This window comes from Perissodus microlepis, chromosome 6 (assembly GCF_051167445.1).
Source record: "Perissodus microlepis isolate ML-2025 ecotype Zambia chromosome 6, ASM5116744v1, whole genome shotgun sequence".
Lineage (NCBI taxonomy): Eukaryota > Metazoa > Chordata > Actinopteri > Cichliformes > Cichlidae > Perissodus > Perissodus microlepis.
The window spans coordinates 24,273,474-24,289,110 of NC_140466.1; the positions used below are offsets into that span (position 1 = coordinate 24,273,474).

Sequence of the window (15,637 nt, forward strand, 5' to 3'; positions counted from 1 at the left end):
TATATATATAAACCCCATATGAAAAGGTTTAAGGCAGTATGATTTTTATTCTTGAATTGAGATAGCTATCTAGTATAATCGCAAGAGTACTAGCAGCTTCTAGTATGAAAAAAAGACGTGTTTAAGGGTTTGAACTGTCATTTTTAAATTGTGCAGAACGTGAACTGAGACTCCTCTAATTCGATTTCAGCAACAAAAAACACATTTCACAAAACATTTTGAAGGTGTTTCCCCCCTCAGGGAAATGTTGGGAAATCACTGGGACTTTGGGACTCCTCTCATATAACCTCTATCCAATTTCCTTAGTAAGAATGAGAGTGTGTGTGTGTGTGTGTGGTAAATGGACCCGCAGTCTGAGATAAAGCTGTGATTGGTTCTTTCTCCATTGGCCTCCAAATCAAACATCTTGCTCTATACTTTAAGCGCATATGGTGTGAGTGTGCATGTGAGTGTTCATCTGGCTCTTTCTGGCAACCAGAGGAAGAAATGGGAATTATAGCAGCACAGTAAAAAAAAAACCCTCTCCTTGTGTTTTATTGGATTGAATACATTTTATGGCTGCTTTATGGAAATGACCAGGCATGCTCCATTTCCTGTTTTACTCAAATGAAGCCTTTGTTTGTCGCACCATGGTTCACATCACAAAAAACGATCAAAATTCCTCACCATGGTCAGTTACAGGAATGCAAACTGAAAACATGCATTACACATCCATTCCAGACTGCAGAGAGCAAAGGCAGGATAAATGAGGCTGTGATTAGACAGAAGAGCTCTTCCAGACGCAGCTGTCCTATCCTTTTATAGCACAAGAACACTTGGTAATAGGTTTGCACTGACAGCAAACACAGGTTTGTCATTAGCAGTCTGTCTTTGAGCCTCTTCACCGAGGTAAGTGAGCACAAATGTGATGCACCCAATACACACAAATAATCTCATTTACTTCATTCATATTCTTTGAACTTTCTTCATCCTGCTTGTCTCAGATGAGCCTTGCTCAGGTTTTTATTGAACTTTGAAAATGGTACTGAGATTTAACCCAAGAGCCCAAAACTCTTCATCTGACCACATCTTTCATTTCAATCTCCATCACCAGTGAAACCTGCATATATAGTATCGTGCAAAAGTCTTTAATCACCCCTCATGTGTTTATCTTTATTTTTCTATGAAAACAGGTAATACAAAATACAACATTTAAGGCAAAAACAACACCTTTGTTCTTTAACACAGCCTGAACGGGCAACTTTTCTGCTAATTTCTCTAAGCAGTCTCCAGGAACAGTTCAGCAGGCCTCTTGTAGGTCATTCAAAGCTCTTCTTTGGGTGTTGGCTGCCTTTTGATCTGTTTTTTACTAAGGTGATCTCACACCGCTTCAATAATGTTGAGGTCCGGGCTCTGGGGAGGTCAATCCATGTACGAGTGTCATTCTATCCATGTGTGCTTTTAACACATTGTAGTGTATTTTTATTTGCAGTACCTTTGGGATCATTGCTTAAAAATGAAGCTGTTGCCAATCAGATGCTATAATTTTTAATTCCATCAATTCTGACAAGAAACCCAACACCTTTGGCTGAAAAGCCTCAAACATGACAGAGCCTCCACTGTGTTTTACAGATGTCTCCAGACACATACTGAGATTAATTTGAACCAAACATTTCAAATTTGGATTCATCACTTCATAACACCTGTTGTCAGTGATTTTCAGTGGCGTTCTTGTGTAATGTGGCATACCTCAGCCTTTTCTCCCTGTTTCCCTTTCCTAAAGAATGGCTCGTTGACAGCCATCCTTCCACTGACACCATTTCTGATAAGTCTTCACTTAACAGTAGATGGATCAACTGAAGGGCCAGATGCATGTATCATGTCCAGTGTCAGGTCTTTGCTGGAACTTTTTCCTATTTTTTTAAGACGTGACTTTCAGATACTGCAGATAGTTCTTTGGGCCTGCACATCTTTTTTCCCCCACTTTCCAGATTCTTTTTTTTTTAACGGACACACCATGACAAGATACGTTTTCAGCAATGGGATTCACTTTGCTGGTGCCGGAATACCATTTTACACCTCAAAATGTGTTATCTTTGGGATGTTTTTTTAATATTTTGATTCAACTCAAAGATCAAAATTAGTTAAACTGGTTCTTTGCTATTTGTCCGTTATGTGTAGACAAAACACTGGTTCATCTGTTGAGTGAGTGTACTTTTTTATGCTTAATTGAAAATGGTCAGGGATAAGGACTGGACCTTCAAAATCCCTGGAGAACTATTGCTCAAGATCCCTTTAAAAGAATTACAAGAAAGATTCAGGCTCAGGTTATTTTATTTGCATCCGCAGCATGGACTAATCCATCCTACATGGACCTTTTCAATGCAGAGACAAGCATAACACAAAATACTGGTAAGTGAATAATCATAGAGAATTCACACAGCATTATGTAGGATAGCAAAGCTATCCTTTGTTTATCTGAGTCATGGTGGCTGGAATAAAGCTTTTTCTTTTATACTTTTTTAAAAAAACGATGTTGTTCTGCACTTTGGGATCAAAAACCTGAAGCCAGAAAATCTCACTCCTTGGAAGCAAAATATAAAGGAATAAGTGGTGAATCAAGACCTTTGCACACTACTGTAAATATGCTTGAAACTAAGCAGGAAGAAAATAAATACTCTGCTGCTCTGTATTCAGAATGCAATTATCATTTTGTGCCTTGTACCATGACAGCAGTTGTGTTTTTTTCTTATCTCTCATTTAAACAACATAAAAGAAAAGAAACAACACGGTAGTTCTATTCATAATATGTTTAATATTTAGCTGAGCAAATAATAAAATCACTTTCGCTGGAGTTCTCCTTGTAAAGCACAACTTTTTTTTCCAATCACAAAGCATATTTCTTCATTCAGTGATGAGAATGTGAGATGAAGGGGAGAATTTATTCCACCTGGGAGCCATTCAAAGCGAAGTTGCACTCAAGACATCAGTGACAAAGAAAGGCTAGCCTGTCATTCTTTGACAACTAGGCTCAAGGGTGGGATCATTTACACCTGGGTGATATCAGATCCGCTTTTACTCCATCTCACACCTCCACTCCCTCACTTATCATTTTCTCATCCCTGTGTGCATTCTCAAATATTCATGACCACGAACCCAGTGTCATCTTACAATATCTAAATGAGAAGCCCAAGGCGCAGGTAAAACCATCCTACTATGAAATTCTTAGGTCTTCTACGAATGTTAAAGCAGTCATCTATAAACCTCGCTCCATCAGTTTCCTTCCCCCATCTTCACCATTTCCACCCTCCTTTATTTCCACTTCAAAACTCTTACGGTGGGTACGGTAATAGGTGACATGCCATATAACACAAAACTGCAGATGTGCTACATTTCTACTGCGTCTATTCTGTTTTTTTTTTTGGGGGGGGGGGGTTGTGTTCCACTGCAGTGAATCAGCTGGTGGCACAACATCTGCTATCAAAGCTGAAAGTGATATGTAAAACTTTTGACAGCCGATTTGTAAAACACACACACACAAACACAGCAAATTGCCCCAGTGCTCGCTCTCGCAAAGGGGCAAAAAAAAAAAAAAGCAACATTAAATGACCAAGCCTTGACTGAGCGATTCTCGATCTGCCACTTAAGCAACTAGGGGCTGACGCATTGTGCCAGCTCATGTTCAGGGTCACGCCTGTGTCAACGAAAGCCTCTCTAATGAGACCCAGACAAGCGCGCTGTGCCCAGCCGAGCGGAGCCGGAAATGTAAGCGCAAGAGTTTTGGTACGAGGAAAAAAAAGAAAAGGAAGATCTATTGCAGGGCACTATGCAAGGCATTGTTTTAATGGTCACATATTTTTTTTAAAGCAGTCTGCGTAAGGTATAAGGGCTCTGCTGTGTGTGTGTGTGTTTATTTAGTGGAATGAGATGAGTGAAGCATATAAAAATATGCTAAATAGGAACTGTCTATAACGCTGTTTTTAAGCATAAAGCTCTAAAAGCAAAGCTTGAGTGAAATGTCGTGTGCTTTATCAGTGATACTTTTGACAGTCTGACAGGAGCTATTGAGAAATATCACTCACAGAGACAGAGTGAAGGACAGACCAGAAGACAGACGCTAAAAATCCCTAAATACTGAAGCACTTAATAAAATCAAATATTTTGTCCACAGCTTGTGCATCAAAGAACCCTTGACTGACACCTACCATGAACAACATCTTTTTTCTCCAAGGCTTTCTTAAAATAATATATAAAGGCAGTAAATATTTTACCAACATCAGTAATGTATCTTAATATAGTAGTCATTACAATGTTCATCTTTTAAGATATTTCTTAAAACTCCCAACGGTAACACAAGCATAAAAACTACCCACAGGAAGTTTCTGCAACAGGCAAATGGCTCTGCTGACAGATTCACTAGCTGATGCCATTACACAGAAATCCAAGTAAATGGTTTGACACATTTAGGTTTAAGTTAAACCTTCAGTTTAAACTGTTTAAAACTCTTTGATTATTTTATATCACGGGGCAAGAGACAGTAAGATGCAGCAGAGCATGCTTTAACCTTCATATACGGGTCTTTTAGCCTGAAATTTAATGATGCAGAACACACAAAAATTTAAATATGCACACTTTTTATACTGTTGTCCATGTGCTACAATTTCATCTGCACACTGAAGCTGTCCTGGGTTAACTTTGACCTGTTACAATTGATTTCAGACCCATCAAATCAAGCAAAATTGTCCTTTTATGGGAACTTTAAACTGTTAAACTGCACATCTCATGTCTGTGTGTGTGTTTTCAACTGGCAGCGGTGACGCGGGATCTTGACAACATCACAAGAACTGTCTGTGTTTCCCCCAACAGATGCTCAGGTTCCTGCACAGTGTTGCTTTTTGAAGAACCATGGAGTAATCCTGAAGCAGTGAAATGGTAAAACAGTGTAGGTGTGATCATATATAGCGCCAAAAGGGAACAGAGGTCGGAGTGTGCCTTGACGCAGACAAGAAATCTGCACCTGCAATGTACTTAAACAAAATTAAACAAATCAGAAGTTATTCTAATTTCTAGAGAAGTTATAAAGAGCTATTGTGAGCTAATTTAGGCTAACCTAAATGAGAGTTAACTGAGATTAAAATACAGCACAAGAGGGATTATGGGGGACATAACTTCATAAAAGTACCTGATCTACCATTTCAGTGAGTGTGGGAAATGTGCAAGTCCCACACGCAAGGTTTCTAACCAATGCTTTGAATCCACATACTAGTTTGCAATAAGCATTTTTTTCATTCTTTTGAGGATTTTTTAGCAGTGAGGACAGTGTTTAACGGTTGTAATGGTCATACATGCTTTTGCATTAAATCCTAGAAGTTGCAAAATGTTCTTGCCAATAAATCATTAAATCATTGTTATGTTTTTAACTGTTATGTTTTTATGCCTTAGGTAAAACAGGACATGATATTATATGGTAGTAGAGGTTTTTGCTCCAAAAATGTGTTACCTAAAAAAAACCCTTTCCCTATTCTCTGAACAGAGGAGTAATTATTCATTTATTAATATCAGATAGGCTTTCTATATATTTTTTGGTTTTTGCAAGGAGGGACGTATTGATTTGGGGCTATTCTGAATGCCAGAATGACAGCTACTCTTGTTCCCCTGTCAATATTCTCGCCTCTGTATCGTAGAACATATAGAAAAAAAAGGGAAAACCCCTAGATCTGCAATAGACTGGTGACCTGTCCAATGTTGACTAGGACACCTGGGATAGGCTCCAGCTCCTCTGCACCCTTCATCGGATAAGAAAATAAATGGATGGACAAAGTGCGGTTAAACCCCGCACCTGTTTTCCTGACTGTTCCAGTTAAGGGTCGTGGGGGAGTTAGAGCTTATTGAAGTGAGAACTATCCATTGAAGTATTTTGTGGTTAACTGTCACTGCTTTTCTTAAACAAGCCAGCTTTATGTCCAATCAGCATTCACACATTACTCATAGTGTTGGTGCCACAGGGCTGTACTGTTGGTTTTTTTGGAGGGCTGCATGCAAGCGCATTTGCATAGCCTCTGCATAGGTTGAATTCCCATAATCCCTCTCTCTGTGTAACCGGACTCCTACGCAAACCAACAGCAACGCAGGATCTTAAATCCCACGTTACAACCATTGAGGGAAAAATTAATTCAACTTTTGCAGGAGAATGGCAGGACAGCACTTCATGACCTGAGAGGTCGGGTTTTACAATGACCCAAAGCTAACAAATAAATCAATATTAAAACGAGTGAAACAAACAATAACTTGTTTTGGAACAGACCGCGTCAGAGTCCTGACCTTAAGCTGACTGAGATGCTTTGGCATGATCTGAAGAAGACTGTTCGATCACAAAAAAATAACAGAAATGTTAATCAGTTGACATTATTTCATGAGATCAAGAACAATCAAAATCCTCCTTAATGTTCAGTTTCATATGGGGCAGCTGTGGCTCTGGAGGAAGAGTGGAGTCACCCACTAATTGGACGGTTGGTGGTTCAACCTCCAGCTCCTCTAGTCTGTTAGTCAATATGTCCTTCGGCGAAATACTAAACAGATGCATTCATCAGTGTGTGAGAGTGAGTCTGACAGATTAAAAAAGTTCTGTTCGAGTGTGTGTATGAGTGAGCGAAGGTATTTTTAGTGTTAAGTGCTTTGAGTAGTGAATAAGTTAAGAAGAGGTCATTGTTCCTGACGGTACTAAACTCAAGGGTTTACATGGTTTTTCCAGCCTACATTGCTCGTGATGACACAGAGCTTTAATAACACAAAAGTAGAGCTTTTAGAGATTTTGTTTATCTATAATTTTGTCTCGGTTGTTGGTTCCACGGGTTTGGCAACAAGAAGTGGAAGCCACAGGTGGAAAAACACATTTGTTGTTTCACGCCAAGTCAAGTAGCAGATCGTTAAAATAGGTCATTTCAAGCCAGCTACAGGCTGCGTGCATCCACACAGTAAGTGTAGAAAAAAAGTGGGCCCAGTGTGTTTGCGCACCAGAGCAAACACAGCTCCGGTGCGCAGACACACTGGGACTGTATTTGCGCTACTGCTGGCCTTGTGCCAACACAAAATCAGAGGCCTTAATGTAATACATTTGCAAATACTAACCACTAACCACCGCTATACTGAAGTCCTAACTCATCAAAAAAAAGCTCATGAATGTTTCATAGTAAGTTATGCCAAATTAAGATCTTGGCACGCAGGGTTGAGTGGGGTGGCTGATTGAGATCAAACGTCGGCGCACACTGAAAAGCCTGTTATAAAGTCTGTTTTAAACGTCTAAATCAGAGGGCCCGGCCCATTCAGGATTCTATGTCTGGCTCTCTTTTCCATTCCCACTGATGTGCCGATTGGTTTTCCCGTGGGATCAGTGCCATGCACGGATGCTCACTGACGGCTTCACAACCTTTTCCTTCAAAACTCGAGGCAAAAAGTTTTGGTCTGAGACTGATTGGAACGATACAGCCGTGATTCAGTCCTGTAAATCAGCACACAACTCTTTGCACCTCCGAATAAGCAGGATAAATTTAAACATAATGAGATTCTGAAACCGGATTTCTTTTAATGATCATCTCCCTCTATAGTTTAAAGCTCGGTACAGCAAAACCTCCACTCGAGAGATGTGTTCAAAGCCAGTTGTGAGCAGGCTGTCATCGTTACAGCTCCCCGTTTCTCACCCACTGGATTTTTAGCATGCACATATGCGACGCACACACATGCAGAGAAAAAAGTGTTTACTCACTGATTCCTGGGTCTTGTCCTTTGCATCATACACGCTTAGCTTGACTAGCGTCTCTGGGCTAGCAGGATACTCTGAAGGGAAGGTCACCCCCGTCAGAAACAGTGGGTCTTTGTTCGCCTGGCAAGAGAGAGGGACAACACAGGACTATGGTGAGATGTAGTTTGCGCTAGTGTGTGTACACACATGTGCGATATCCACATTTGCACTGCAACACAGATGTAGGTGAAAAAGCAGGAAGCTGAAGAGGGGGGAAAAAAGGAAGAGGACTTTTTTTTTTTTGCTGGGTAAATGAGCCAGCAGCTGAGCTCAGTCTGCCCTCTTCCTCCTCCTGGCATTTCTCTCCATTCCTCTCGCCTCTCCTGGGCACAAAAAAAGCAGAAGATAGAGCTCTCCCTAGTGGGTCTACCTGGAGGTGTGGCATAAATACAGTCTGCCAACTGAGGCTGCAGATCAGGAGCAACAAATGTTGACAGGTAAGCTGGTGCAGTGGCAAGCAGGCAATAGGATTAAAGCAAACACAGCAGACAGTGTTGGGCTTTCAAACACCAGAAGGCAGCATGGCATTAGCCAATATTTGCTCACAACCTCCCTCATATCGCAGGACCCAGTCACCACCTTTAACTTCTGTTGTGCTCGTTTGAGACTTTCCTTTCATTTCCACACCTGCTAACAAGGGTTCTGAGCGCTATTTGCTTTAACATCAAAACCTTTCCAGAAACAAGACGCGACGAAACGAGCCAAGCGGCAGACAAGCTGTGTCATGAAATAAGACGAGCCTACGTGCTGGGATCTGCAAGGTATGATTTATTCAACAACATTTTTGAAAAAGGGAAATTGGTGATATTTTCTGACAGCGTCATGGTGATACGCCTTTGCTTCCGTGATGTATCAAAACAAAGGAAATCATTGTTACATACAAAAAACACTGTCCTTAAGGGACCTTTAGGCATATTTTAAACTGTTATAAAGGTTTTGTGTGCAAGACGATCAATAGGATGAGCTTTCAGTGTTTAATTCTCTACATTTTGTGATCGATTCAGCGATCCTTGCCTTGTCCATCCCTGCTCTTTCTTTGTCTTCCTGGAAATTTCTGGGACTCTGAGCTACATGTTACTGGCAGGGGGTAGCTGGCCCCACCAAAATGCTGCGGGTTTATTGTAATATTATAGCTGCCTTGCTTCGCTCCTCTTTGCTCTCTTCTCCTTCCTTCACGCCTATCAGTCGCAGCAGGGGGTGGGCGCCCTCCCTCGCTGAGCCTGGTTCAGCTGGAGGTATCTTCCTCTTAGTATCTTCCTCTTCACTTTTGCCTGTGACGGCTGATAGGGAATGGTTGAATCGTTGTTTTTCTTTGTCCTTTCCTTACAATATGAAATGCCTACTGCTGTGAATTTGTGCCATGAAAATAAAATGAAATTAAACTGGTGATCTGTCTAGGGTGTGCTCTGCCTCCGTCCTATGACAGCTGGGATAGGCTCCGGTCCTTTGTGACCTTAAAGTGGAATAAAATGGTGTCATGGTTCCTGAGTCTCGGACCCAGCGTTTAGAGCTTTCGTTGGCTTGTGGGGATTTATGTTCAGTTGCTTTATTGTTTATTGTTTACTGTTTATAACGTAATTTCATATTCCCCCAGGCTTTTCAGTCTCTTTATTTTTGTCTTTAGTTGGTGATAAGTCTTTTTGTATTTCTGCATCAAGTTCATACGTTTGAATCATTGTCCCTGCTGTGTCTTTCACCTTGGCCTGTGTCATGTTGTCCCTCTCAGCGCTGTGTGTCCCCTTGGTTCCTGTACCTGTAGACGTGTGGATTCTTTGGTTTGTACTTTCCCATTCGGGTTACTTTTGGACTTTTGTTATTTTTGCATAATCATCGTTAGAAGCTTGCTTTCTCTTCTCCTCCTGTGCTGTGAGTCCTACGTCTGGGTCTGAAACCTGACGGATGGATAAGCTGTGGCATCTGCAGTTACCCACATTTTTATTGATTTTTCTTTTTTTATGTCTCTGAAGTTCATCAGTAACTTAACATAGACCATGAATCAGGTGACATTTGTGTAACCTCGCCTTTTCTCTCCTCCTCTGATTTGCTGCTTTGTCAGTGGGTCAAAAGTACTGAATGTCATTTGCAGTGAGGCAGCAGCAATATTAGCATGATATTCAACCTGTGTGTGTGAAATGTATTTATACACCTCTCCTCCATTCTGCAGGCATGTGACACTGAGGTAAATAATAGTGGAATCGCTGCCTCAGATCTGATTATAGGTGTGTTAAAAGTTACACTCAATAACTACTTTATCTGTACTGATTAGATAAAAAGCCAGAGAATTTAGACTCCGAGTATGAGGCAAGTAGACAAGATAAGACACAGTCATTTATAATTTATAGCAATAATGCTTCCGGTCAGACCTGGCTGATAAAACTTTTAAGGCATCTCTGTAAAATTCATGAATTACTTTAAAGTAAATCCCGTACGTGTCAAATGTTTGCAAAAATAAAAGAACTTTTTTTTATTGCAATCTGCAATAAAGTCTACTAAAAACCTGATTGGCATTCAGAGACCGCAGCCCTCCACTAAAGCCAGTGCTCTATATTACATTTTTTGTTTTAAAGAAGTGATTCAAATCTTCACACAAAATTTATAGTTGACTTTTGCCCCCCCTCCCCTCATATTCCTGCTGACAAACAGAGCAACACATTTTATTCCCTCCAACTCCAGCAATAAAGCGTATTGTTCCAGGAGCTGAGGGGCTTTCCTGAGAAGTCTCAAGAAGTGTTTAACTACTTGCTGTTGTCTATTTGAACCAATTCAAAGCATTCTGTTTACACTGGGGGTTTCCTGTTCCCTTGCACAGCTCTGATGGGAGTCTCTCGAACACAGCCCTTTGGGACCGTGTGGGGATAGATTGGGGACTGGTAATGAGACTGATACAGACAGACTGGCAGCTATGCGTGAATGTCTGAACACACCCTTAAGTTTGAAAAAAAAAAGCACAGCATAAAAAATAAGACTGGGTGGTACACACTACTGAACTGTTTTGTGCAGCTGTTACATAGTTATAGTGGTTATAGATCGTGCAACTATATGCATGAAAGCAAAAAAGCATCTTAATTAAAAGCTGGCCACTTATTCCTTCAAGGTCATTTCCATGTGGGCTCTGCACCATTTCTATTGCTTCCACTATTTTTATAAAGAAGACCCGTCCATCACGTCTGACTATTTGCCCTTGCGCATTTGCAGTTTTGCAGCAACTTCCGTGCCAGAATGTCCCAACCTTCATGTCTAGAATCATTACTTATGATGAGAGCTGGGCCCGGCTCAGCTCGGCGACCCAGATGCTAAACAGCAGTCCAAGAGCTCTAGTGTCCAAACTTAACCCTGGAGAACCCATGGGGTCAAATTTGACCCCATGGTTTCCCTAGAAAACCAATGGGGTCGTCTCTGACCCCATGGGTTCTCCAGGGTTAAAGGCAGAGCTTCAAGATCAAGAGCGTGACAAGTGAACAGTGCTTGTCTTTATTTTTTACACTGAATTTTCTCCTTGTGTCAGAGTATCGACGCAGCTTCGCCTTGACATCACAGAGCACTGAAAAGGCTAGGACTTTTTGGCTAAACTAGAGGAATCCTTTTAGCTAACTACTAGGGGTGCAACAATACTCGTATCGATATTGAACCGTTCGATACAGTGCTTTCGGTTCGGTACGCATTTGTATCAAACAATACAATTTTTTTATTTATTTTATCAACTTTTCTTCTGACGATGCTGTCTGTGTTGAGCGCTCAGTGGATCTGCGTTCGACTACTCCGCCTAGGCTGCACTGTCAAGTGCAGATCCACTGAGCGCAGCGCAAGCTAGCAAGACAGAAGCTAAGCTCGTTGCAACATGGCAACTGCCTCAACGCTACCCGAAATTGAGCCTCCCCCACCCTCATTCAGATCTGGCGTTTGGAACTATCTTGGTTTTCATGTGACTATGACCCTGATGGTAAGCGCCTCATGGACAAAAGTAAAACAGTATGTCGGATGTGCCACGCAATGCTCAATTGGTGGGAACTAGTGCGTTAGTGCAGTTAGCTTGTTAACGTGTTGACGCCGTCCAGCCCCAAGCACGGGGCGATCCGCGGTAACTTGTTAACGGAGATTTGCCGCGTTATGGCGTTAATGTCATTTTAACAAGATTAACGCTGACAGCACTAGTGGGAACACAACGAATATGACTGCACATTTACGCCGACATCATCCTAGTGCAAAGACAAGTGGAAGCAAAACAACAAGCACACATGCTACAAACTTTACCCGAGTCATTTAGACAGCCGTTAGCACATGATTCTCCTTATGGGGACCCGATATGTTTAATATGCTGCTGAGAATATACCGCAGAAGAAGGGTATAGTATAGCTTTTATTTTGGAAAGAGACATTTCTTTGTAATAAACTCTCTTTTCCAAAGATGAGTGATTTCTCGATCAGATAGATTTTTTTTTATTATTATTTTGTTGTTTCAGCAACATTAAATTTAAAAACTGTACTTTTGAGTTAAAATATATATTTATAATTTTAATAAATGACAAATTAAAAAGGCATGAACATTTTTTTGTATCGAAAAAATATCGAACCGTGACACCAAAGTATCGAACCGAACCGAACCGTGAATTTTGTGTATCGTTGCACCCCTACTAACTACCCACCCTGTGCTGCCAGATATGCTTCCCTTCAACTGTCCTCTCCCCCAAAATCAAACGGCAGTCGAAGGGTGAGCATTTTAACATTGTGGATGAGATACAGTGTGCATCGCCGATATGAGACAGGCACAGCGTGCAGAGGAAGACTTCAAGAGAATAATCCAAATGAAGCAGTGGAAGCTGCAAAAGGAGGCAGCTATGGAGTGGATAGCTCACAAATTGAAATTAGGTTTCTGCTTTTTTTTTTTTTTTTGATCACAGCACGTACCATCAAAATATGATTTCCTGGCAAGCGGATAAATTATAACAGCGATTTATTGCACAGACCTTATTACAAGGTGGTTGGTGGGTGCAAGGCCGCTAGAAGATGAAAAGAGTTACTTCAGCACTTTGACATACCACAGATTTTTTTAAATAGGCAATATTTCAAAAGCAGTTAATTATGTCAGTTTATAGTGTATAGAGAGAGGAAAAAGAAGCAGAGAATGAAGGGTATGATATGAACAAAGGCTCTCAAACCAAGTAATCAAACCACAGGTGTTGTGGTTAAATACTCTGCTGAGATTCTTCTGCCGGGTGTGTTCAGGTGTTTTCATCCATCACCTAAACACGATAGTTTGTTATTTCTTCGGAATGAGTTTTTAAAAAAAGTCAACACTGAATGAATGCTTCATCTGCTTTTCAGAAGCTCTGCTGAGATTGACACATCAGCCGAAGAGCCTTAGACAATCCAGGGTTTTCGGAGCTCGGAGAGCCAGACTCTGAAGTCTCCCTAAAAACAGCAGTGCGCTTAACACACAAGGACAGAATTATGTGTTTAACTGCACGCTCACACACATACACACACACACACAGACGGAACGCGCAAAAACCACCTCCTCACCACACCACTAACCCCGCTGATCCTTCAGAAATCTATGCCGGGCTGACGGAGGGGAAATAAAACAAGTCTATTGCTTTTGATTTCATGTCTCTAGACGCGGTAATATTAGTCTTGACGCCTGGTGCCATTTTGCCACCCAGCCATGAAGCTGTGTGGTTTGTGTACACCGACGCTCTAAACACACAGCCTGACTGAGCACAGTAGGTACACACGCAGTGGAATCAATGCACTGCTTTGAGCCCAGAGCAAATGGGGATCTTATCTGTACTATACACTGACAAAAAGACAGACTTGACCATTATACTCGAGAATGTGCAGGTACACAGACATAATCCGTTACACCTCCCTCTCTGGCACGCTGAATATGCCTCATTCAGACTTACCAGCATGCTTGGCAGCCTCGGCTACAGCTGAATCTTCTTAGAGCTGCTGATGGGCTGAGATGAGCTAAAGTGGTAATACTGTCTCCATTTACACAAAGAAGTGAGCCGGGCTGTCATACAAGTGGTCAACATATGCTATGGGAGACAGCTGCCCCTCTCTTGTCTTTTTGTCAGTCTGGGTTGCAAATCTCTGTGGAATAACCAATTTAGGCCATTAAGAGGGTGGGTGTGTGTTTGTGCGCGATTGGGCAGAGGGGGAAGTGCAAGTACTCTGGGTCGAGTTTCCTTGACCATTCATAATTACATATACACAGAGAGAGTAGACTTTTGGACTTGTTCCAGGCAGGGGGTTCTTTGCTTGACTAGCCTGACATCAAAGGCTGTTTTATCCCCTGCCTTTGCATGACGTCAAATCCCCTCAAGTACCACCACTTCTGGACCCATTGCCCATGTTTAAGGAAAGGGATTTTCCTACACAGAAGTATTAGGGATTGGCAGAAAATGCAACTTTTTCCATCCCAATTTCTGTCTCTTGTGTCAGGCTCAGCACAGAGAAAGCATGCACATGTGGAAAACAAAGGACTTACAATTTCTACAAAAAGGACATCTCCTTTCTCTGAACATTTGGTAAAATACCAGATGGCATTTTTCTGTGTCTGTATGTGTGTGTTGGTAGCTTCAAATACAATGTGACCAAAAACCATTTTTTCAGCATTTAAGCTGTCACTTGTCGCTTTTCTGTTTTACCAACCACAGGTTAAGCTGCAGTATCCGCACTGAGACATAAACCTGCTTATGGAGACGAAATGGGTCAAGTTAAAATACCGAGTCCTGCTTCTGTACTACAACCCCAGTTACAAAAATGTTGGGATGTAAATAAAACAATGCAATCCATTTGAGCCCACTTTTTATCTTCTTATTGTTTCAGGTTGCAATGTTTTTGTTCTTTTTGTGACTCTCTCTCTTACAGTTATATACAGTGTTGGGAGTAATGAGATACAAAGTCATGTGTTACTGTAAACACACTGCATTTTTTCAGCAGTAACTGCATTACAGTTACAAATATGTCATTACTTACAAAGGTGCACCAAACAAACATGCACTAAAAAAGACATGAGTGCGACGGTAAAGTGGAAACTGCATGCAGGACAGACAGAAGCCACGTTATGCTGCTAACACAACTTCGCCTCTTTGCGAGCATCTGCATCAGCATGCTAACGCTAAGCTAGCCAAGAACCCAGAGTAACGTTCAAGCTGAGTGACCCCAGACCATCAGACAGCCTGATCTTCAACAGGTAACAAAAGCAGTGATGAGCAGTCAGGCTGGGGCCTCCATTTACACCTGTTCATGTTTCTAACAAAGACTCACTGTGGCGATCGCTTTAAAGTCTTTTTGTGCTGGTTTTAATCTTTGCTTTGTGTTCGTACTTAAAAACTAAATGAAAAAATCGTATGCATGTCATCATTAGGATAGGGATTTGTGTTGGTGTGTGGGAATGTATCCTGTAAGTTTATATAGTTAAATGCTAATTATGAGACAATGGGTTTCAGGTCAATTTATAGAGTAACAAGAAAGTAATATAGTGACTAGTGTAACAAATGACTTCTCTGGCAAGTAATTAAGTAATGTGCTGCATTCTTTTTAAGAAACAATGTAATCCATTACTTTTCTTGAGTAGTGATCCCAACAATGGCTCCAAAGAGCTCTTAAAAACACCTGGAATTGTTCCTCTTGTGTTTTGCGACTCCCTGTTCTTACTTCCTCTGAAACATGTGAGTGGTGAGACATAAAGAGTGATTATATAGCTTTCATAAAACAAAGAACATTTTCCCCCTGACCTGAGCATGATTGACGGGCGGGACCAGAGAGGCTTTGTAGCACCTGGCATGCTCCATCATTTATCTTCTAAATGAAATCTTTCTATCACATACAGCATGATAGCACACATATTACACGA

General features: G+C 41.3%; 1 protein-coding gene across 2 annotated transcripts in view; it reads right to left on the reverse strand.

The window, feature by feature from the left end:
• inpp4b (inositol polyphosphate-4-phosphatase type II B) overlaps positions 1 to 15,637 on the reverse strand; it is a 169,875-nt gene that overhangs the window by 122,807 nt on the left and 31,431 nt on the right. The window contains exons 1-2 of one of the 2 annotated variants that reach the window (XM_084931612.1): positions 13,680 to 13,807; positions 7,742 to 7,858 (exon numbers count right to left, since the gene is read on the reverse strand). In XM_084931612.1, coding sequence (XP_084787738.1) covers positions 7,742 to 7,858; positions 13,680 to 13,685 — 123 coding nt within the window. In that variant the 5' untranslated portion in view covers positions 13,686 to 13,807. Of the gene's footprint in view, positions 1 to 7,741; positions 7,859 to 13,679; positions 13,808 to 15,637 lie in introns of those variants that run through there. The other variant, XM_084931611.1, reaches the window with a different exon arrangement.